Genomic DNA, 24,944 nt, shown 5'->3' with positions numbered 1-24,944 from the left:
GTATGCATTCCGTAAGTCTGTTTGATTATTTTCTTACTGTATTCTGCTTTAATAAGGAATATCGTATTTTCCTTATCTCTCGATATTTGACTTTGTTTCTTTTCTCAAAAGTTGTTTTGATATAGTTCGATCTCATCCGCCTATAACTGCTATAGATTTTGTTGAAATTGCGTTCTCTGAGCACGGTGGTTTAAGGATAAAAAATTAAACGATATAATTCTCTTGAGCGACTCCTTTAGTTATTAGTCATGATTATACATTTGATAAAGTGAAAACAGGAAAGTTGTATATTGAAAAAAATCCATTTGTTTGGTTTTTGTTATCTAGTTTCTTCAAGATCATATTGTTAAACTTCTAGAGAAATTTCCATCAACACAAAAACCTATCAGATCTGCAGCACGACGCTTTTTAAACTTGTTGAAAGAGAACAATCGTAAATCTGGGTGAGTTGAATAATTTCGCACATACTATTATGATTTGATATAAATTGGTCACTTGCGATTTTATAATTAAATAAATTCTAAATATTGACTGACAACTACTAGGCTAGAGATTGTCTTCATTAAAACTTCATCCATTTTCTCAATGTAACCAGTAATCTCCATCAATTTTATGTAATTTGTAGGTTGTAACTTATTTTAGAAAAACACCTGCCTAAGACTCCTGATTTACAAAGGTCACTGTTAATACTGCCGTTTAGCTAGCAAGTCCCACTTTGATTGTATCGGCGTCTATTTATCTTATTTGTATCCCAAAAATTGACTGTACCAACTGTCGGGACGGCTTCAAGAAGCACGACGAAGCCTCCAGAAACTCTAAAGAAGCCGAAGAGATTCCATTCAATTGGAACCTGATAGAGTCTCGTAGAACACCAACGTGGCATGCTATAATTGGACAACACAACTACTTCTAGATTGGCTGAATTATAATGTCACAGTCCATACTAATAGCTATAAATACTCATTTTTGTTTGTACATTTTGGATTCTTACCCAATAATCACTTCCCCTACTTCATCCATCTTCTGATTTGCGACGGTGGTGTTCTACACGTTCAAGTGAGTGCCGTTAGTTGTATATCGTATTCTGTCGTAACCAAGCAGAGGACATCAATGCTGTTTCATTTTTCGCAGTTCTTTTTTTTGCCTTATTCTGAATCCCGAAGTATATGATATCCATCATTCTTTTCTGATTCTTTGTTAAAGCATATTTAATGAATCTGAAAGTCGACAAGAAAAATTACGTCTTAAAATGGAACGCAAGAAACAACGTCAACAAAAGCGTAAAGAAAAAGCCTTAATGAAAAGGAAGCCGGCGAATAAAGCAACTGAACCAAAACGAAATGAAGTCAACGCAAAAAAGAAATCTCTTAAGAATAACGCTAATAAATCTAAGTCAACGATTAAAACAGTGCCTTCACCAAAGGACAGCCAAAAAGTGCGTGTTCTGAAACGAAAACATCAACCAGATATCAAAAATGGCAATAAAAAGAGAAAAGTTACTGAGGATTAAATATTATGAGATTGAGAAAAAATTGTAAATATATATTTTTCAGTGTATGCTTCCACATTTTTCATTTGAAGCAGTATGATCATCATAAACAGATACAACAATAGACAGGTGAATTTGCAAAGATTCCGTAGAATTACCATTATGTAACGGTATCGGCCGGTCGATTACCATTTCTAATAGTGAAATATAGGTCAACCATTCATGTAGAGTCTAGATTCCGACGATATACATACCACTAATGGATGTCACTAAACGAAGTCAATCTCCATCAAGATTGTCAGGTGTGTACTTAGGAATTTTGTGCTTAAAAATTCGAACCTATTAAGTGGGAATAAATTTGTAAATGTGATGAACTTCAGAAAACTATGGGTAGGACAACTACGTTACTATTATACATGTATCTGACTGACGTTTATGTTAGTTGTCTATGCTAAATTTGGGGTAATAATCCTTGCTATCCTGTCATGACACAAGCGGGAGAGAAAATGTCAATGAAAATAATACGCTTATAAGGAACCTAGGGATGTATTGCCTGCGAGTTTTCTATTTAATCGATGAGACGATTATTTAGTGACTTGTCTAGAAACCTTATTAACGCCTATGTGAATTTTTCCTAATGTTTGAACAGACTAATACGCTGACTACGTATTCCGTGAACTACTATACATAACTTGTTCGTTCTTGTAAATTATTTACTGTTAACAGACATTATCATAAGTGTATGTGTGCATGTCTGTTCCCCTTATCTGTAATTTGTGCGTTGTCTATTTGATTCGTATTTAAACATTTTAAATAGGCTCTTACTATGTGCGTCTATTCAACTACCATATTTACATGCTTAGCCTGCTCAAATGAATGTTTGAAATATACGCGTCCTCACTACAGTTCGTGTTCCACTTAATACTTTATTCACCAGGCACAGATGACTCATCTCCATCCCTTTTTAAGGATAGTAGCGACCTGGCCATGAGTCTGACTGAGCTGTATGCAAAAGTTTAGAAAGCCGTCTTTCCAAACCCTGGAATGCGTCGATAGTCGTCTCTATATTTAAAAGGGGATTATTTGACTTGCGCAAAGTTTATTGAGGAATAAGATTACTTCCGATTGCGTCCAAATTATTGACTTCCGTCATATTTCATATATTGTTCAAAACTTGGGAAACACCGACTCGCGAGATGCAAGCTAGATTTTGTTCCAGTTGAGGATATATTGGTTATATTTCCACTATTTGTAAAATGTTAGAACAACGCCATACCTATCACAGGTCAACAATCGTAGTGTTTTTTGACATCAGGACTGTTCCCTGGGATTGTGTATTGAAGAAAGATGTGCTCTATAAAGAAACACCTTAGAGTATGGGCATAATACCAACTCTCCCCGCTGTTTCATTCAAGTAGTGAGGTTAGGCATGGTTGCCCAATCTCATCATTCCTCTTCAACTTGGTCATTGATGACATGATGAACACACCTATGATGGATGTAAATAACGGTGGTGCGGATCTGTCGTCTAGAGAAAAACCTGTCGACCTTGAATATGCAGATGACATCGTCTTACGGTACGACGATATCCAAGTCATGAAATACGTACTTATTTAGTTGGCAATCAGAGTCCGTAAGTATGGCATGTTCTTTCTACCTTCTAAGTGCAGAGTACTTTTACACGACTAGCAAGACCCTGTACATGCACTTACCACTGCTAGTAAGCAGATAGACTTATGCCAACCTGGGCAATCTCTGGCTCCTTCCTGATGTCAGGTTGCCTGTTGAAGGTCAGATCCATAATGTGTCGGTGAGAGCAGTTTTGCTCTATGCTTGTGAAACCTGGTCTCTTCGAGTTGAGGATGTTAAACGACTCTCTCTGATTCATCATCGTTGTCTCCGAAGGATTGTTGACATCTAGTGGCAACACCACGTTGATAACGCAGGGGTTCGACAACTCATGTTCGGGGCACAGCGGTGAAAATTCAATTGGTCACCATTTTGAAACACTGACTTCGATGACTTGGACATGTTCTACGAATGTCATCCCAGAGAATTCCACGTCGTGCATTATTTGCCGACGCTGGGACTGGTTGGAAAAAGCGGAGGTGGTCAGTGCATGACATGGTGTCGTGGTATGAAAGAAAGCTGCACAAGACTGGTTTCTGTTGATCCCGTACGAATTCCTCCGTAGTTAAGGTGCAGCACAGTGGCTTTAGACGTTTCCATGAATGGCTTAGAATAGAAACCAGTGGAGACCCTGTTGTAAATTTATATTACTTTTTATATAAATATGAACGTAACTTCTTTAACTGAATGAATTTTTCTGGTTACATTTTTTCTAACTGAACTGTTTCTCCTACCATTATTATTATTTCACTCTCATACACTTATTTCTATCCATTGGTGTTTCTTTATTATGCTTTCCTTTATTTCTTTACAATCTCACTTTCTTTGTGTGGCGCATGTATATTTGGTTCCCTCTTGTACCGGTGTTTATGTGTTCAAATAATAATAATAACAATATTCGACTTCAACGTTGTGTTAATTTAATTAGTTGACAGGAGATATACGAAGTTAGATAGGACGCATATATTTCATTCACTGTCATCGTTATTAATGGAATCAACTTGAGGGCTAACGTATGCCTCGGAGTAATTTACTCAGGGACGACTATAGAAGTAAATTCTTCATTCTAATTTCAGATATCAGTGACTGTCGAACATGTACTAATAAATACCAAGAAATATGTTATCACTTTTTCTGTTAAAAGTAACATTCTTGCAACGAATTTTAACATTAATAATCAATGAATTATTGCGTTATCCCGTTGGTTTAACTACCAGATTATATTTATAATAATAAATCCACTTCAGGCTAGTGATTTCAAAAGCAAGATTAGTGACTAAGACTATTGTTCTGACTTCAGTGAGACTATACGTTCATTTCGGAGACAGTTCTTAATCACATTTTATCATCAACTACCCTTCAGAACGCTGAGTAACTGCTATTGCCGTTTAATGTGGGACTAGACTACTGGTCGATTCAATGGACTTAAAACATCTGGATGTTTCGTACGATACATAATATTCTCTTGAATTCTACTGTTTGTACTCTGATTTCCAAAAGATTAAAATACTCCATCATACTACGAATCCTTGGTACTTGTCAACGATATATAATTGTGCTGATTTTATTCTGTGCAGAATTTATGGACAGGTTCAATTGATAATCTGGTTTTTATATCAGTTTGTCTTAAGATCTCCATTGAATTAATACAATAGTCAACGACTAACTGGTCGGTTGTTGTAAAAATTTCTTATTTTAAAGAATTGATATGTGAATCATATCACTAGAAGTTAAGAATCACAACATTTAAGAAAACCAACCAACAAAAAAGAAAAATATGTTTGCATATATCGTTTACATTCTTTACATTATCAATTAGTTAGCCAGGTTCAAGAGCCACCGCAGCCTCAGATTTTACAACACCCCATAATCCTTCCTTTATATAAAGCTGTATTAGTTTCAACTGTTGTCTATCAATCAAATTTTGGAATGATTTACATTCACTACAACTCCATACTTTGTATGTCTTCAGCATATTGTTCATAATGTCTAATTTGGCTTGCACAAGTTGTATTTTATCTGGAAATCCGAGTTCCGTTTGACGATTAAGCAAATATTCGAAAAATCCGGGTTGTCGTGTTATTTGTCGAACTCCCCAGGGCTGTTTTACACAAAGAAAAAGGTGATAGGTATGCAAAGCATTACAAGATGAGTAATTTAAGTTTGTATCCGTATTTATAACTTAAAGAGCGAATGCTATGAAAGTATTGCCCACTCCACGTTTTTTTTCCCGATATATGTATCTTTGACATGTCCCATCATTTCTGCGAGAGATACTTAGACCTACGGTGTGGAACATATATTCTCTTATGTTCCAATGTAAATCAGACACTGGAATGGACTTAGTTGTAAGTTTCAAGTATTTGGCTTACATGATTTATGCCGTTGAACAACACGAAAGTATCATCAACGCACTTTACATAAAGTACAATCTCGCTGATAGAGGACATTAACTTTGGACCTTATACATTTAAAATGAATATATGAGCTACGACTGGTCCTGAAGGGATTCCCATAGCCAAACCGTCTGCTTGACAGTATAACTTACCATTAAATTGGAACTGAACATTTTCTGTGCATATAGTAGATGTCTAAATTGTATCCGCGGTATGGATATGTGTTGTGAGTGTTGGCTGATAATATCAATTGTTTCTTCCAAAGCGATAATGGCAAACAGTGAAGATATTTTGTATGAAACCATAAGTTTATTTGATATATTTATTTTTTCAATTATTGCAAACTCAAACGTATCCCTTAAACTGTATACAGCCAACTTCTTATAAGTTGGTTCAAGTTTGCTAGCTAACCATCGGGTCAATTTATGACAAAGAATTAATTATAGAAACAGGTGGTACACCATATTCATGCAATTTGGCTTGACTATACCTGCATGTTAAGCGTGAGTCACGTGATCATGACTAAAATCAAAGACTTAAGATAGCTTTGAAGGACATATTTTCTGCTGCTAAATTGTTTCTGTTGCATAGAATGCGATGTCCAACAACACAAACTTAGGTAGATAGATAGCTAGCACGTATCACCTTTAACTGGTTATATCAATTCACATGTACTTGTAAAAAACAGGAAGAAAGACAGGCATCTACACGTTGAATTGAATATGCTCCAAAGAACCTTTAGCTCAAAGGAAAATATTTGCTTCGTAGTTCTATAGTACTACATCTAATGAAAACGGGATATGAAGTGGATGCAATGAGAGCATTCGAAATAATCATTAGGTTCTCTAATTCTATATAATCAAAATTTGAGGGAGCCATAGCAACTAAAAGGCTTAAATCTAGCCTATGTGCTCAAATAGAGTAACTGAATAAACTAAGTAGCCAAAGAATTTCGACCTCTCTTTTTAATCTTATCCAATTTATTATAATGATAAACTAGTGAGTTCAGGCTTTTCTCAGCTTAGTTTATTTCTTTCTAAACCTTTTAGATACGTTATTACATTATGAAAATTATTTTAGAATATTCTAGAACTGTCACATTTAGCATTAGAAAAATCCTGTTAAAACTTTATTCCTAACCATATTAACATTCATATCCTATGCATCTTGTTACTTACTGTTGGACAATTCATTTTCAAACCTAAAATTATGTTAATAGTTTAAAGTAATCAAACTTGATAACTTGTATTTAGTTAAAGAGAAAACAACGAAATACAATGGATTCACCCAATTCTTCAGTCAGTTTCGTTATTTTATTTAAACACGATAAATTTAAATAGAGCAAGAACAACGAACGTAACATAATTACCTGAATTCTTTTTATTTCATGGTTTCCCAACAGTTGCCTATAATCTAAACACAATAGTATTATTCATTAAAAATTAGTCTACATACTTAAAATCACAATATTGGAAATGTTCTTATGGATAAGGATTAATAAAACGGTAATAAATATGAAGGAATTATAAAATTCATTCAAATGGTAGGATATTTATATCAAATGACATAAACCAAACTTATTCAAAAAGATACTGTTGTCATCTTTGTTTTGTTCCGGTGATCTTTTCTCCTAGTTAAAAATTAATTCAAATAACACATAGTGTCAATGAATTAAATTAAAGAGGATTCAACGAAGAAAATTTCCTTCCCAATGAAATACTTTTATAGGCATATATTTACCACATAACTATAAATACGAATGTATAGCTTAAGTACATGATTTTGTCAAAAAGAAAATTTTCTTCGCTAAATTCTGTTTGTTTTTGTTTAGTTTTGTCTTTCTTTCTTTTCATACTTTAAGTTTTATCTGAGATTCAAACATTTTTATCTTATAGTCAACCCATTCTTTGTTGTTGTGATTACGCAACTTTGAGTGTCAATCTTTTCTTCTACAATTTTCATATTATTTGCCGTACAAATATTCTACCATTTGAATAAATTTTATAATTCCTTCATATTTATTACCGTTTTATTAATCCTTATCCATAAGAACATTTCAAATATTGTGATTTTAAGTATGTAGACTGATTTTTAATGATTAATACTATTGTATCATAGGGGATTTTGTGGAGATTGTAGTAATTTCAACAGTTGAGATCATGAGTCAATTGAGGAGTCCCACAATAGGACGAAACGGCCGTCCAGTGCTTCCAGATTTTTCATGGTGGTCTAGCTTCAATCGACTCATGATCTCAACTGTTGAAATTAATGCTATTGTGTTTATCATTTCTATATACTATTCGTATTCTGTTCTGTTTACTGTATTTTTGTTTTTCGGATGTGGACACCCTGATTTGTATTTATGTTCTCAGGGGTAGATCTTTATAATAGTCTTACCCTCAAAAAAGCTAATGTATATATTCATATTAACTAAGCCCTTGAACTGACCTATTTGGCAGAATTATTCTAGTTCGAAATAGTTCGACTATATATTCATAAATATCATCATGTTTGCATAAATTGCCATATATGATTGATTGAATGTGGCAGCCTATGTATTTCTCTAACACTCTTAAACGCTTGATGACTCATCTGCATACGCATACATATTTGCTTGTTAAACTATTTTCACTAAATCACGTTTTTTACTTTGTGCTTTGTCGCTTAATTTGAACTGAGTTTAGAATAACCTGTTCCGATCACTTCGTTTTGGCTTCTGGAAACTATACACTGTTGGGAGTGATAGTAATAACAGTTCTCCAGTCGATTGATATACGAAATATAGGAGTACCGATATGTAGGTACAATAAGAGCATTTACTATCTTGTTTTTATTATTTGTATTTGTTATAGACTGAATTAGATGGTCGGTGATAAAAAATGACAATACCCTGAATTTAGGCTTTTATACTCTCCGTAAACTCTAAACTTCAGGGATAAAAGTTCACTCAAAGATGCAAGTGACTGGTGTGGAATAGTAACATACTGGCTGAGGCAGTAAGTAACAGATTCCAACTTCATTTATTCTACTTTGGTGGTTCATGACTGAATGCAAAAACACGTACATGATCACAATTAATTAAATCAATACATAGAAATGAATACGCAGAAAAATGAAGTAAACAATAAATTGCAAAACCTACCTGCGTTACAATCGCATCGATAGCTTTGAATACTGCTACACGCACCTCAAAAAATGGTTGAGTTGCAAGAGAATAAAGGCGTTTCAGTAGTGGAGCAATTAATAATTCTTTATCTTCAACTGAATTGGAATTTGTTGTATCAATGCTTTTTTGACAAGAAATTATTGCCCAGTTAAGAGAAAGTACGGCATCGGCAAATAAGCCTTCTGAATCTATCCCATCAGGTCGACGTAGAAGAAAACTATAGCATTCGACAGCTCTAGTGCATATCTCAGTTGGTGAATTGGAAATAAATACAAAAAGCTTGTTCAAAACACTATCAAATGAGCCACCTTTAGCTAAAATCAAAATTGGACGAATCTTAAAGGTTTGATCAATAAACAGATGAGCATAGTAAATGCACTGTGTCTACAAATAGATAATTTATTGTCACACCCCTAGTTCACGTACTAATGATCAAATTATCACTTAACTTATCTACGATATGGTGTAAAAATGTTTTAATTTTTTCTCAGACAAAAACGATGGTAGTGAGTAATTGTTTTTTAGAAATGACGTTTCTAGCTCAAACGTTTTGACTAGAATAACCTGAGAAGAATTTACCATATGGTCCATTGATTTCTAAAGTTTAAATACTTAGACGATTGACACGAAATCAGTCATCATGAATGATACTTACGATTGTATAATAATAGAAATTAGTATTCAAGTTGGAAAGGAACCCCAGTGGGTAATGGTATTCTCAATGTGACATTAACCCTGTATTTATCTCTCTCGGTATTAAAGTGAAAATATTTCGGATGGATTTGATTCGAATTATTAAAAATGTTTGTAATTTAAATATGTGATACAAAGGGGGTATTTATTAAAAAATTTACTTACAGTAACGAAAGACTACTATCATAACTGACACGAAAACAAATAGTACTGTACAGTAAAACTAACAGTTAACGTCGAGGAATGAAGTGAGACAAAATAACTTTAATCATACTCACCAAATAACTTATCTAAGGTAATCCGACCTGTTGGTGTAGTCGCTATACAGCTAATAGATTCAAATGCCACCATAGAAATACTGATAGCATTATTATCGACCGCATCTGATAATACATTCTTAAACCTTCCATCGCTTTTTGACCCTAACCAATGGTCAGGGTCTCGCTTAGCAAGACTACCAAAAATCCAATATATCCTTTTAAGAAAAATGAAATTGATAGACTATTACTTTCAAAAAAAAAGCGAATAATCACAAATTACATGAGACCAAAAACGATAATACATAGTACAGGTTGCATAAAAGACGGTGATAGGGATTCGTATAAAACATTTACGTCTGATATAAAACAAGGATTATATTATGTAGAAGTTTAAATATGGTTCGTGTTGCCTGGATGATGTTTTGTTAAGACTGCATCTTACAGCCACAAAAAGGCAGATCAAATTACTGCACAGCATACTCGCCTTTTTGTTGGGATACAAATATTCCGCCTGAGCCACAAGCGGAACATGTTGAAAACCAAGCTAGTCTCTGAATTTATGCATACATTTTGTCAGACACCAACCCACTAGAAGTGATAAGACTTCCAAAATAATAATAAATGACAATTTTATACCCTATGATCAATCTAGGAGATGACATAAACCAGTCCTGAAGCAATATTTTGAACTAAGAGGAAGAGAAACGCGCTCCGAACATGTTCGGATTATGTCTCAGGACAATCAGAAGGCTACAGTTTATCAGTAACCTTACCAAATACGAATATCCTATTTACGTATTCTAAGCCGATTAAGGATGAATCCGTGGAAAGTTAGACGAAGAAAGTGTTATCCCCGAAGGATTGCTTATGAAGAAGTTAAATAAAAATTCTGATAGTGAATTATCCTATCGAACACCACTTAAAGTTACAATTCTAAAGATATCTCTAAATCGACCAATGGTCTTAGTATATATATACAATCTCTATTTTATGTATGTCTTCATAAATCAGTTGGTGAAGACATGAACCTTTCTCTTATGGATGCAGCGAAACAAAACGCCAAAAGGTGTTACTAACAGTAGGACAGAAGTAGGTTGAAAATGCGTTAGTGGTTCCTATAACAAGCCATTGCATCAAAACATGATGTCATCAACTGTTGATATAGGTCTCATCGAGAGGTTTAGATTCCAAGTGAAGTAATCAAAACCTAAGGTTGGTGGCTTTTAGTCAAACGACCGTAAATCAGCCAGCTACAGTTATTATTCTATATATCCTGAACATAATATTATTAGACAAGTTTTGACCATAATTTTATTCGTCTCTTCTAACGTTTGTTCTTGTTGTTCTTCATTTTACTGTTTGTTAGCAGTAAGATTTTCATTTTTTTTGTTTGTTTATTTATATTGAACTGATTTAAGGTGTGATAACTCACACTGATACATATTTTCTCTACGTTTAACGTCTCACATGTGTATGCTTGTCTGTAGGATCTCTTACTATCTTTTTCTTACACTATTCGTCTTTCCACAACTTATGTAGGCGGATTAGATAGGTTATAATCGCACTAATAAATTTTGGGCAGTGTGGTCACGATAAGAGAACTATTTGCGTTCTTGCAAAATCTAGAGGTAAATGAATAGGATTCTGTATCGCAAATGCGTTGATTTTAATACTGATGAAGCAATTAATTATTTTAATAGTTGCGTTGATTATGTAGAAATTAGATATACTCTCTAAGTCCTTGGATTTTCCGAAAAAACCATATATTCAAACTCACCTGGAAGTAGTAAATCACCTAATGGATCCGAAGCAGAAGAATACAAATCGTCCAATAATCTAGAGAACACACCTTGCCTATTCAGAAAGTGATAACCCGTCTCTGAAACAGTCAACAATTTCCCTAATTCTAACCAGTTCAAGCGGACTAGAGGATCTCTTGAATTTAAACCATCCAAAATAGGTTGAAACAAACCAGAATTTTCAACGTCTTTGAACACTCCAGGTTGTTTGGAAACTAGATGTACAGCAAACTTAATTCACAAAATAAAGTTTTTGACAACTTACTTCAGAAACTCTTATTAAATGCTCAGATTTAGAACACAGTGGATTTAATGTACCGACTACATTGGGCCCTAAAACGCTTTTTAAACCAAGAGGACATTTTGTAGCTAAAGTATACGATTAGAATGTTTCATTTTTTGTTGTTACCCAAAGTTATCAGGAAATTTTGGGCTTCCATAGATAAAGAAAGTTTTTCATGAAGAACTAATCTAGTTATTGACTTTAAAATGCATTCCGGTAGATTGTCTACTGAACAACTAGGTTCAACTACACCAGCTCTTAGCTTCATGCATAACTGAAATGTAAGGATGTGATTACCCTTTTCAAAATAAACTCAATCAAATCGAGTTTCGTCGATTCAAGTATTAAAAGCAGCTCTTCTTGGTGAGATTGAACAAAGTCAAATAAAGGTATGAGGGAGAATACAATGGAAGCTAATTTAATCGCAATTTGAGCAGACTGTCTAAAAGCAAAACGATTATTGCGTAGAAGATTAAACAAACTTGTCATGTAAATCAATCGACATCAATGCTTTTAAAATATCACATTTTTGAAAAACAGAACTCAGTTCTGTAGTTGTCAGATTAGATAGAATCAAACAAATGCGTTCATAATCCTCCATATTTCCATTTCCATTCGAAACTTTTGAAACAAGATCAAATACTTCATCAGGAATTGCCATTATGGAAGCAACTGTCTTCTCTGAAATGAGAGAGCACAGTATACAATGACTTTTCTTTATGTCAAACGTAATAAAAAGTAAAGGATTCGAAAAATACACCCTACGCTACAAACTGCCAATCAACATCAAGATGTACATGAATAAAACTATTATACATACTTCATACTTTATTGTGACTTGGTTTTTATATTTTTATTTCCTTATTTTCAACTTACTTTTATTGATAGTCACTTCTTTGTTTATTTTCCCTTAATTTGCTGAAGGAAATTGTAGTAATTCGTACCAGTATACTACTGAATCAGGTCACAAGTCATTATTAATCAGACAAGCATGAATCACAAAAATTTATGACTGATCAAGAACACTTCATGTGGATTAGAGTAACATTACTTGAGCTGAACGGGTACAATTCAAGTGATCAAAAAATCGTTTGACACATTAAAAGTCAGTAAGGTATGACATAGGATTATATTAAAGAAACGTCAGACAGTTGATTATTGCATAGAATTTGATATAAATTGTGACATATTTGGGATATGAAGAAGATGAATATCAAATGTATCATGATTCTTTCCCATATAGCAAACCTTTTTTGGTAACAACGACGGCACTGAAGTTGCACAATATTAAATGGCGATTAGTAATCATATGTAATGTTGTTTGAACCATATACATGCAGTTTCCTCACAAAAAAGATAGAAAATAGTATATACAGTCATTCTTGACGGAGATTGTCAAAAAGTTTGAGCACTTCTGTAATAGCTGCTTTAATAATATGCTCAAATTCGCTACGTACTGAAGGAGTATAACAAGTAAGGTAGAAAATTACTGTAATCTACACACTTATTAAATTATCCGAACAGAGGATAAAGGAGAGGAATTGAGAATTCTCAACTGGAATACCCAAAAGAATGTAAGCGAAAACACAAATAAATAAAAACATAATCGCGATATCGAACTACAAACAGCGTCGGGTCATACGAAAATAGGAAAAGATATACAAAAAGTGTGAATGGGTTGATCAAACACTAAACCAGAAAATATCTTTAGATGTTAGTACGTTAAGCTCTAAAAAAGCTGAATCTGCAGGATGTGAGTACGCTAGTTAGTTAGTGAACACATACATATTTGTGTACTCAGTTGAATCAACTGTGGTACATGGCACTTACCTCCAAATGCCCTGATACGACCGAGGGTGAAGAGAGTCTACTCTCCTTCTCGAAATGTACTCACATAGCCACGTGCATACAGCAACTGTCAGGGACGTCCTACTCATTGCCTTCTCGAGGCGAGGTTGTTGTTTACAAAATCAAGAGAACGAAAAGCGAATGTCCGGCATTTTCACCAGATTAGTGGACACGCAGGATCCACCTAGCGGAGTTGGAAAACCCTAATTCCAAACCAATGGTGCACATGGGCTCCGGGATCATAAGGAAACAAACGGCGTATGAGACTATTGTTGGTCACTGGCCACCATGGGACTGCATCGCCTAACGTTGCTCCACTGCCTTGTGGATTAAACCTTTAGGTCAAAGGCTCGGGAAGTGGTTCCCTGAAATACCCACTGCTTCAGTTTTGGGGCCCGGGCAGTATCACAGTCGTCACACAAATCAATGATAACTACGATTGGAAAATTTCCTATTGCTTCAACGCTCGCTCTGACAAATCCTATTCACGATCATATGATAACGTTCGTATTTATTTCTTTTATACTAAGGCATTTATGTATTCCCCTTTATTTTCGTTTTGCAAATTTTATTTTTAACCGATACAGCAGCTCGCCCATGGTGGAAACCCTGTCCTAACTAAACAATCTCAAGTCACTGACCAGTCGGAAGTTGAATGCTACCAACGAATACGAATACTGAAACCACGTGCAACATTCAAACTGGCTGCCTTCAACGTTCGCACATTTATGCAGGTCGGACAACAGATAGAGCTGCCTATGTCTTCAGAAAGTCTTAATATCGACGTCTGCCCTCTATCCGAGACCCGTATTCAAGACTCTGGTGAAGTACTACAAATTCGCTCTTCATCTGTCGCTTCGAAAAGCTTGTTTTACGTGCGCTTATCCGGGGACCCTGTAGCATCTTCGTCTGGTCTTGCTGGCGTTGGTGTCGTGCTAAGCGCTGGAGCTGAGGCAGCACTAATCGATTGGATACCCATTAACAGTCGGTACTAATGAGGTGGAAGCAGCAGTCGCATCTGCTAACAACAGGAAGCTCTTCCAGCTCATCCGAGCCACTGGCAGCAAGAAGTCTGGTGTGAGTGAAACAATTTGCGAGGATGATGGGATGCCAATCACTAACATCCATCGACGTCTTGGACGATGGGCAGAATTTTTCGAAGGGCAGTTCAACTGGCCTGCTGCTCCGGCAACATCGGTCAGACTGGCCTGCCCTCCCTGGCCGGTGACGACTGATCCACCAAATGAGGAGGAAGTCCGCAAGGAACTCCAACTCTTGAAACGTTACAAATCACCTGGCCCAGATGACCTACCTCCGGCTCTTTTTAAAGATGGTGGTGACTTTTGACTAAGGAATTGACGACGTTGTTTACAAAGGTTGGGGAACTAGAGAGTGTACCAACTTCATGGAATGAGTCGATAGTTGTCCCTATCTTTAAAAAGGGTTCACGTCGTTCCTGTAACAACTATCGGGGGACAAGTCTACCTCCGATCGTGTCAAAATATTGACTTCCATCCTGCTTCGTAGGTTTTTCAAAACCCGAGAAAGATTGATTCGCGAGGAGCAGGCTGGGTTTCGTCCCGGTCGAGGATGTATTGATCATATCTTCGACCTCCGCCAAATGTTAGAACACCGCCATACTTTTCAAAGGCCAACAATTGTAGTGTTTCTTGACATCAGGGCTGCCTTCGATTCGTTGGACAGGACTGTTCTCTGGGATTGTCTATTGAAGAAGGGTGTGCCTGAGAAGTTTATTAACATCCTAAAAGCCCTATATAAAAACACCTCAGACAGAGTGAGGGCATACAACCACCTCTCTCCATTGTTCCATTCGAGCAGTGGGGTTAGGCAGGGTTGCCCAATCTCACCATTCCTCTTCAACTTTGCCATCGATGACATTCTGGAAACAGCTCTGATGGATGTAAGTAATGATGGTGTGGATCTGTTGCCTGGAGAAAGACTTCTCGACCTTGAGTATGCGGACGATATTGTCTTACTGTGCGATAATGCTCAAGGCATGCAATCCGCACTTAATCAGTTGGCAATCAGTGTCCGTAGGTATGGTATGTGCTTTGCACCTTCGAAGTGCAAAGTACTTTTACAAGACTGGCAGGATTCTAATCCTGTACTCACCCTGGATGGTGAGCAGATAGACATAGTCGAGAAGTTCGTGTATCTGGGTAGCTGCATAAGTGCTGGTGGGATGTGAGTGATGAGATCAATGCACGTATAGTGAAAGCCAGAGCGGCTTATGCCAATCTCAATCAGTTAGTAGAAACATAGAACTTCGTAGGTACGCACATCAGTTCAAGTTGCCATACCACATTAGTACAGAGATGCAGTTGTCGATTCAAATCCCATAGTGGTAGAGGTAATAAGAGTATAAGCAGTAATCGGGAAGACTAGGGTTTGGAGATGTTATTTAAAGAGTATAATCCAGTGAAATAAATTTAAGAAGAGAAAAAAGAGACAAGGAGGAATCAGGGGATTAGAATTTGGGAGAACACAAGGAGTGGATGCACCTGCGCCATTGCAAATGATTTTGAGCCATGTCATTCAGGGTCTCTAACCATCGGTTGCTATCATCTCACGGTCCCCAACAAGGTAGTCTACACCTACCAACATGACTCAGTCCACTTGTCAGTGACTTCATGGACTTTTGCCATGTTTTGGTCTGGCCGCCCCTAGCTTTCTTCCAACCTACTCCGATACCACTGAACATCGCACATCGAGGCAGTCGGTGGTTGGGCATACGTAACACGTGTCCCAGCCATCTCAACTGATGAAGTTTCACTACATCATCAATTGATTTGCCATCCTTACCTAGTATCCGTTTCCTAACAACTGCGTTACTTACTCGATAGTCCCAGGATATACGAGCAATATTTCGAAGACACCTATGATCAAATACTAGTAACCTATGAATATCCTCTACTCTTGCCGGCCATGTTTCACTGCCATAAAGTAGGACGGGACGAACTGCTGCGCAGTAAACACATCCTTTGGTTTATAGACGGATATTTCGCCTACGCCATAAATGACGCAAGTTTTATGCCAATCTGGGCCACCTTTGGCGCCTTCGTGATGTTAGTCTGGCTGTAAAAGGTCGGATCTACAACGCGTCGGTGAGAGCAGTTTTGCTCTATGCTTGTGAAACCTGGTCTCTCCGAATTGAGGATGTTAGACGACTCTGTGTTCGATCATCGCTGTCTCCGAAGGATTGCTGACATTCAGTGGCAACACCATGTTAGTAATGCAGAGGTTCGGCATCGTGTGTTCGGGCGCAGATACGATAATGCAATTAGTGTCGCCATCTTGAAATATCGACTTCAGTGGCTTGGACATGTTCTATGAATGTCTGGGTTAGTTGGCTTCTGTTGGTCCTTCACGACTTCCTGGCTGGGATCCGAGAGATGGTACAACACAGTGGCTAGAGACGCTATCAGATATGGCCCAGAATAGAAGCCAGTGGCGATCCTGCTGTAACCTCCTTTTACTTCATAAAAAACGGTTTTTTCTTCCTTAACTGAAAGATTTCTTCCGGTCGTATGTTTAGGTTTCCCCCATCATTACTATTATTATTATTATTATTATTATTATTATTATTATTATTATTATTATTACACAACCTTACACTAATCTGTTCGTTATTGTTCTTTTTTTTACGCTACTTACCTTCTTTTTATCTCCTCGGATTCTCATTCTTTTGTGTGTCGCATATATATTTGGTGTCCTCTTGTAAAAATATTTATGTGTTCAAATAAATAATAAATAAAATCCCTTGGATTGTGTATTGAAGAAAGATGTGCTCTATAAAGAAACACCTTAGAGTATGGGCATAATACCAACTCTCCCCACTGTTTCATTCAAGTAGTGAGGTTAGGCATGGTTGCCCAATCTCATCATTCCTCTTCAACTTGGTCATCGATGACGTGATGAATACACCTATGATGGATGTAAATAACGGTGGTGTGGATCTGTCGTCTAGAGAAAAACCTGTCGACCTTGAATATGCAGATGACATCGTCTTACGGTACGACGATATCCAAGTCATGAAATACGTACTTATTTAGTTGGCAATCAGAGTCCGTAAGTATGGCATGTTCTTTCTACCTTCTAAGTGCAGAGTACTTTTACACGACTAGCAAGACCCTGTACATGCACTTACCACTGCTAGTAAGCAGATAGATTTATGCCAACCTGGGCAATCTCTGGCTCCTTCCTGATGTCAGGTTGCCTGTTGAAGGTCAGATCCATAATGTGTCGGTGAGAGCAGTTTTGCTCTATGCTTGTGAAACCTGGTCTCTTCGAGTTGAGGATGTTAAACGACTCTCTCTGATTCATCATCGTTGTCTCCGAAGGATTGTTGACATCTAGTGGCAACACCACGTTGATAACGCAGGGGTTCGACAACTCATGTTCGGGGCACAGCGGTGAAAATTCAATTGGTCACCATTTTGAAACACTGACTTCGATGACTTGGACATGTTCTACGAATGTCATCCCAGAGAATTCCACGTCGTGCATTATTTGCCGACGCTGGGACTGGTTGGAAAAAGCGGAGGTGGTCAGTGCATGACATGGTGTCGTGGTATGAAAGAAAGCTGCACAAGACTGGTTTCTGTTGATCCCGTACGAATTCCTCCGTAGTTAAGGTGCAGCACAGTGGCTTTAGACGTTTCCATGAATGGCTTAGAATAGAAACCAGTGGAGACCCTGTTGTAAATTTATATTACTTTTTATATAAATATGAACGTAACTTCTTTAACTGAATGAATTTTTCTGGTTACATTTTTCTAACTGAACTGTTTCTCCTACCATTATTATTATTTCACTCTCATACACTTATTTCTATCCATTGGTGTTTCTTTATTATGCTTTCCTTTATTTCTTTACAATCTCACTTTCTTTGTGTGGCGCATGTATATTTGGTTCCCTCTTGTACCGGTGTTTATGTGTTCAAATAATAATAATAACAATATTCGACTTCAACGTTGTGTTAATTTAATTAGTTGACAGGAGATAGGTTCTACCATGCCAGGCAGGTCGATTGGTGAACGGTAAGACTAAAAGCAGCAACTCAAGGTCTGAGGGCGAAGTCGTAATGCTGACTGTAGAGGGGTGTGACAGCAGTAAAGTGTTTCCCTCAGACAACCAGCATCTGCAGCGATGCTGCCTTCCCACAAGGAGGGGTGGGGTTAGAAAAGGTCGACCCTAAAAATGTCACACCTCACCTTACCTCACGGATTTCCGTCTCCGGCGGTAAGAGAGCGCCAATATATATGCGCCACACAAAACAATGAGAATTCGAAGAGAAGTAGAAAAAAAACTAAGGAGCGCAAAGGAAAAAGAGAACAATGACGAAGAGATTGGAGTAAGGTAGTGTGGTAGTAACGACGGAACGAAAAGGTACAATCAGAAGAAATCTTTCAGGTAAAGGAGACACAACCACTTTTTTATGAAGAAAGTAAAAGAAGGTTACAGCATGATCGACACTGGCTTCTATTCTGAGCCATATCTGATAACGTCTCTAGCCACTGTGTAGCACCATCTCTCAGACCCCAACCAGGGAGTCGTGAAGGACCAACAGAAGCCAGTCCTTTGCAGCTTTCTTTCATACCACGACACCATGTCATGCACTGACCACCTCTCCGTTTCTTCCAACCAGTTCCAGAGTCGGAAAATAATGCACGACGTGGAATTCTCTGGGACGACATTCGGAGAACATGTCCAGGCCACCGAAGTCGGTGTTTCAAGATGGTGACACCAATCGAATTATCATCTCTGTGCCCGAGCACACGATGCCGAACCTCTGCATTACTAACATGGTGTTGCCACTGAATGTCAGCAATCCTTCGGAGACAGCGATGATCGAACACAGAGTCGTCTAACATCCTCAATTCGGAGAGACCAGGTTTCACAAGCATAGAGCAAAACTGCTCTCACCGACGCGTTGTAGATCCGACCTTTTACAGCCAGACTAACATCACGAAGGCGCCAAAGGTGGCCCAGATTGGCATAAGCCGCTCTGGCTTTCACTATTCGTGCATTGATCTCATCACTCACACCCCCACCAGCACTTATGCAGCTACCCAGATACACGAACTTCTCAACTACGTCTATCTGCTCACCATCCAGGGTGAGTACAGGATTAGAATCCTGCCAGTCTTGTAAAAGCCTAGAGGCTAGCTCGGTTCGATACTTACTTGCAACAGAAGTTGCAACCAGCTTGCTAACATCAATCTTTTGGTGGTGGTCACTTCGTTGGCCACTGAAAAGTAAGGCAAGATCGGCGCAGACCAAGGCATGGTCAGAGTCCAGATAGGTACTCCAAAAGGAGCGGCAGTCTTGTACACAACCACGCCAGCGGTAGCTCATCGCGATGTGATCAATCTGAGTCCAGGCTTGAGATGCAGAGGGAGGACGCCAGGTGGCACATCGGCGATGACTGTGCCGAAAGTTAGTGCTAGCCAGAAACAGGTTGTGGTCTGTGCACAGTTGCAGTAGACGGTCCCCGTTATCTGACCTGCGACCAACGAGTCCCCATCGGCCACCTAAACGACTCTCTTCTGTGCCTAGACGCCCGACCTGAGCATTCAAGTCTCCGGCTAGTACTACAATATCTGTCGAACGCACTTTCTGGAGAAGAACTGATAACTGGTGGTAAAACTCATCCTTGATTGCATCCGGGCTGCAATCTGTCGGGGCATAGGCGGAGATGACGAAAAGACATCGTTTCTCACGCCGATTTCTTCTCACTTTGATGGAACTTTCTAATCTAACAGCACATAACCGACTGTTAATGGGGATCCACTCGACTAGTGCTGCCTCAGCTCTAGCGCTTAGTGCGACACCAACGCCAGCAAGACCAGACGAAGATGCCACAGGGTCCCCGGATAAGCGCACGTAAAACAAGCTTTTCGAAGCGACATATGGAAATCGAATTTGTAGTACTTCGCCAGAGTCTTGAATACGGGTCTCGGATAGACAACAAACATCAATATTAAGACTTTCCAAAGACATAGCCAGCCCTATCTGTTGTCCGACCTGCATAAATGTGCGAACGTTGAAGGCAGCCAGTTTGAATGGTGCACGTGGTTTCAGAAAAACCGCTTCAGTCCTCGTATTCGGTGGTAACATACAATTTTCAACAGGACAGTGACTCGAGAACGTTTAGATACAGTCGAATTTCCATCAAAGACGAGCCGCTGTATAAGTATAAAAGAGGGTGAATAATGTGGAAAATAATAATAATAATAATAATAATAATAATAATAATAATAATAATAATAATAATAACAATAATTACAATAATAGTAGTAATAATAATAATAGTATTAATAATGACAATAATTGTAATGATAATAATCTGAATCAATTGTTTGTTTTTCAAAGCGAGAAAGGTAATTTCCATAGGCATAAAGAGTTCATCAATTTGTGTGTGGGCTGTGATACTGCCCGGGTGCCCAAACCGAAGCAGGTGGTTTTCTTAGGGGGCCACTCCCCGAGCCTTTGACCTAAAGGTCTAACCCACAAGGCAGTGGAGCATCGTAAGGAGATGCAGTCCCATGGAAGCCGGTGACCAACGATTGGTTCATACGCCATTTGTTCCCGCAGGATACTGGAGCCAGCCCACGTGCACCATTGTTTTGGAATCCGGTTAAAGCGCCGGACATTCGCTTTTCGTCCTCTCATTTTCGTAAACAACACCCCCGCCACGAGAAGGCAATGAGTAGGACTTCCCTGGCAGAGGCTGTATACGCGTGGCCATGTGAGAGCATTTCGAGAGGGAGAGCGGACTCTCCCCACTCTCGGCCATACCAGGGCATTCAGGGGCTGGAGGCCTCGCCGAGACACGAACTGGGGTCTCTGGATTCAGAGTCCAGAGTGCTAACCGCCACACTACGAGGCGATGATGTGACTTCCACGTAAGATCTTATAGATTAAACAGTTATGTCGTTAAAAATTTACAATTTTAGGATTAGGCCTATTATTAGAGAAGTACTAATAACGAGGTAAACCGTATTTCTACACGTCTTTTAGACGAACAGCTAGACTTAAACACAGAATCAACAAACCGTCTGCTTACTGTGGACTTCGACAGAGTCGATGTACTTAAGGCTATTGGCACTTTAGAGACGGAAATGTCAACAGAACCGGATGAACTACATTCTGAAATCTCGTAATAAATTGCACAATATATTACTGCTCCATTGACTACTATGTTCAATATGTCACTTCGTTAAGGTGTGTTACCTTTAAGAGTAGAAGACACCCGTAAGCTACTAGTATTTGACCACAGACGCCTTAGAAATATTGCTGGCGTCTGTTGGGATCACCGGGTAACTAATAGTGAGGTTAGACGCAGGTTATTAGGGAAGGATGGTAAATCAGTTGATGAGGTTGTGAATCTTCATCGACTGAGATGGTTGGGCCACGTGTTACGTATGCCCGAACACCGATTACCACGTCGTACAATGCTAACGGGTGTTAGGGATGGTTGGAAGAGAATAAGGGGCGGCCAAACCAAAACGTGGCATCAGTGCTTGAATACACTAACCTCTAGTCTGAGCCATGTTGGTAGATGCAGACTACTTGGATGTCCTGGAAAAGGTACATTGGAAATATACCAGTGGAACCCCAGACCTACTGGGTTTACTATACAAAGAGCGGCTTGGAAAGCTAGACCTCTTTACTCTGGCTTTTCACAGATTAAGAGGTGACCTGGCTTTGATGTGTAGGGTACTAAGAAGCGATTTTGGACCTAATATATCCTCTCTTTTTCTTCCTACCAGATTGGGATAAATAGAGAACATAGCAGGCAAGTAGAAATGCCAAGAACAAACAAAATACACGTGGCATACAAGTTGTCCTCGATTTTTGGGACATGTTACTAGAGGTAGTGGCATTCGCACCTTCATTTGACTCATTCAACAGAAGACTAGACACTCACAGAAGCATACTAGAAGTGAAATATCATAGTCCGTAGACTTTCTATCCTTACTTAACAAGTCTGAATCCTAATCTGAAATGCTTTAACCGTTGTAAAATGGGGTACATTAAGGGGATTTGTAGAGTTACTGTTCGTTTTCCACTAGTGATGACAATCCCTGTAGTTCAAATTTTTTAGGTTTGGTTTTTCTAATGACCGTGTATCTTTGTCCACGATTTTGAAAGGTAATGTCCATATTTGAAAGTGATTATATAGCTCTCTTGGTTTAATCCATGACTTTATTTTTGACACAAGATGTCTAGAGTCCATTATTTCATTTTAGAAAATTTAAATCTTTAGATTTTAATGTTGTAGTACGACCCACTGAAGTCTCATTATTGGGCATTACTGCACAAAATCTGTTAATGAGATGCTTTGGGTTGCTAATAAGAGACGATTGCTCTTCATAGATGCCTTGTGTGTTTTTAGTTAGTGAAAATGTCTGTGAATGCTGGGTATAATAAATTTGAAAAGGCTTAAAATGGAGTTTTCTTTATTAGTTTCTAAAGAAAAGTCTGGTGCTTTGCCTAAAGATTTGATAGCTGAATGTGATAAGTGCAGTGGAGGTAAGAAAATTCGGCTCATAAAACTTGAAGTACAGGGTGATCCAACTTTTCTTAAAAGACGAATAATCCCTTATGGTCCTTGAGAAACAGTAAATAAGACATAGGACAATTTGTGTGCTAAACGTGTAATTGAACCGATTCGGTTTTTAGTATGAGGTTGCAGTGGCTGTGCTTCGTTGACCAATCACCCTCGTAACCTTTACCGTATAATCCTCAACGGTGTTTGAAGTCAGAAGGCAAAGAGAAGCAGCAACTACAGTTTTATTAGCAGATAAATCAGACCACAAAACAGAGAGGCAAATGAATGAGTCAGCGAACTGAGAGTGTAGAGTGTAAATGTACGTCTATAAATATAGGGAAATGAATAGATCATCGAATCAGTTAAGCAGCTAATAATAAAGCTAGCAGGATGGATAGATGCGTAGGCGGTAAGCAAAGTTCAAGCATACATATTTCATACAAGCACAACAACAATAAATGTACAATAAGTTGTTACAGTACGGATGACTTTGTCTGCTAAAAAAGTTAACAAAAGGGCTTAACCGAGTTAAATGAGAACAAACTCAGTTGCACGTGAGTTGGTATAAGATGCTCCTACTGTGATGCTATTGGAGTATGATGACAATAACCCTAGAATATTTGGTGACTACAGGTTAACACTGAACCACCGTTTGTTGAAACAAACGTGCACGACGGTAGAAGCTGAAGATATTTTAAATCGGCCTCATGTTTCTAAAGTGTTCTCAAAAGTTGACTTAAAAGGTGCTTATCTTCGAATTCCTTTAGATCATCCTTCATCTATTTGGACAACATTTAACATTGCCTTTGGTGTATTCAAATACAACTTCCTTCTATATGGTCTAAACTGTTCGCCATCCATATTTCAGGAAGTGATGAATTATGAAGTCAGTGACCTTAAAGGTGTTGAAGTTCATCAAGATGACCTTATTACTCATGGTCCTGATAAAGTAGCTCATGATCAGAGACTTATTGCTTTATTGCATCGTTTAATTGAAAAGAATATAACGGTGAATCCAAATGGGTGTTCGTTTCGTGTATCTATTTTCGAATGTCCTGGATGCCTGTGGACGGTATTGGTTTTAAACCAGATGTGAAGCGATTGGCTCCACTGACAAATAAACTAACTCTGAATACTCTTACACATTTACGTTTACTAGTGGATGCTCTTCAGTACTATTTCCGTTTTATTCCTAATTTACCTTGTTTTGCCAATTGTCTATTTAATATTTTGACATTGAATTCATTCAAATTTGGTGAGGAACAAGTGTCGTGCTTACGAAGTCTGCTAAAGTCCCTTCAAAGTGATGCTGTTCATCAATTTGTGTGTGGGCTGTGATACTGCCCGGGTGCCCAAACCGAAGCAGGTGGTTTTCTTAGGGGGCCACTCCCCGAGCCTTTGACCTAAAGGTCTAACCCACAAGGCAGTGGAGCATCGTAAGGAGATGCAGTCCCATGGAAGCCGGTGACCAACGATTGGTTCATACGCCATTTGTTCCCGCAGGATACTGGAGCCAGCCCATGTGCACCATTGTTTTGGAATCCGGTTAAAGCGCCGGACATTCGCTTTTCGTCCTCTCATTTTCGTAAACAACACCCCCGCCACGAGAAGGCAATGAGTAGGACTTCCCTGGCAGAGGCTGTATACGCGTGGCCATGTGAGAGCATTTCGAGAGGGAGAGCGGACTCTCCCCACTCTCGGCCGTACCAGGGCATTCAGGGGGCCCTTTAAAGAACGGAACTAACACGTCAAAAACCTTCCACAAAAAGGCCGTGCGCGACCGGCCTCAAGCAGTTGTCCCTTG

General features: G+C 38.4%; 2 protein-coding genes across 2 annotated transcripts in view; one reads left to right on the top strand and one right to left on the bottom strand.

Moving 5' to 3' along the window:
• The window catches only part of MYBBP1A (Myb-binding protein 1A), a 34,552-nt gene extending 15,490 nt beyond the window's left edge, over window positions 1-19,062 (top strand). The window contains exons 17-19 of the mRNA XM_051217450.1: window positions 328-443; window positions 1,204-2,911; window positions 17,442-19,062. Coding sequence (XP_051073919.1) covers window positions 328-443; window positions 1,204-1,510 — 423 coding nt within the window. The 3' untranslated portion in view covers window positions 1,511-2,911; window positions 17,442-19,062. The remainder of the gene's footprint in view (window positions 1-327; window positions 444-1,203; window positions 2,912-17,441) is intronic.
• Window positions 4,794-14,294, bottom strand: PSMD5 (26S proteasome non-ATPase regulatory subunit 5). The gene is made up of 6 exons (XM_051217455.1): window positions 12,198-14,294; window positions 12,013-12,157; window positions 11,842-11,977; window positions 11,698-11,801; window positions 8,657-11,663; window positions 4,794-5,219 (listed from the first exon to the last, which is right to left on the bottom strand). The coding sequence occupies exons 1-5, from the start codon at window positions 12,374-12,376 to the stop codon at window positions 11,367-11,369; spliced, it is 861 nt and encodes a 286-aa protein (XP_051073920.1). The 5' UTR covers window positions 12,377-14,294; the 3' UTR covers window positions 4,794-5,219; window positions 8,657-11,366.
• Window positions 19,063-24,944: the final 5,882 nt, after the last annotated feature.

Source organism: Schistosoma haematobium, chromosome 1, assembly GCF_000699445.3.
Source record: "Schistosoma haematobium chromosome 1, whole genome shotgun sequence".
NCBI classification, from domain to species: domain Eukaryota; kingdom Metazoa; phylum Platyhelminthes; class Trematoda; order Strigeidida; family Schistosomatidae; genus Schistosoma; species Schistosoma haematobium.
Note: the sequence above shows the minus strand (reverse complement) of the source record. Positions and strands in the feature narration are given on the sequence as shown.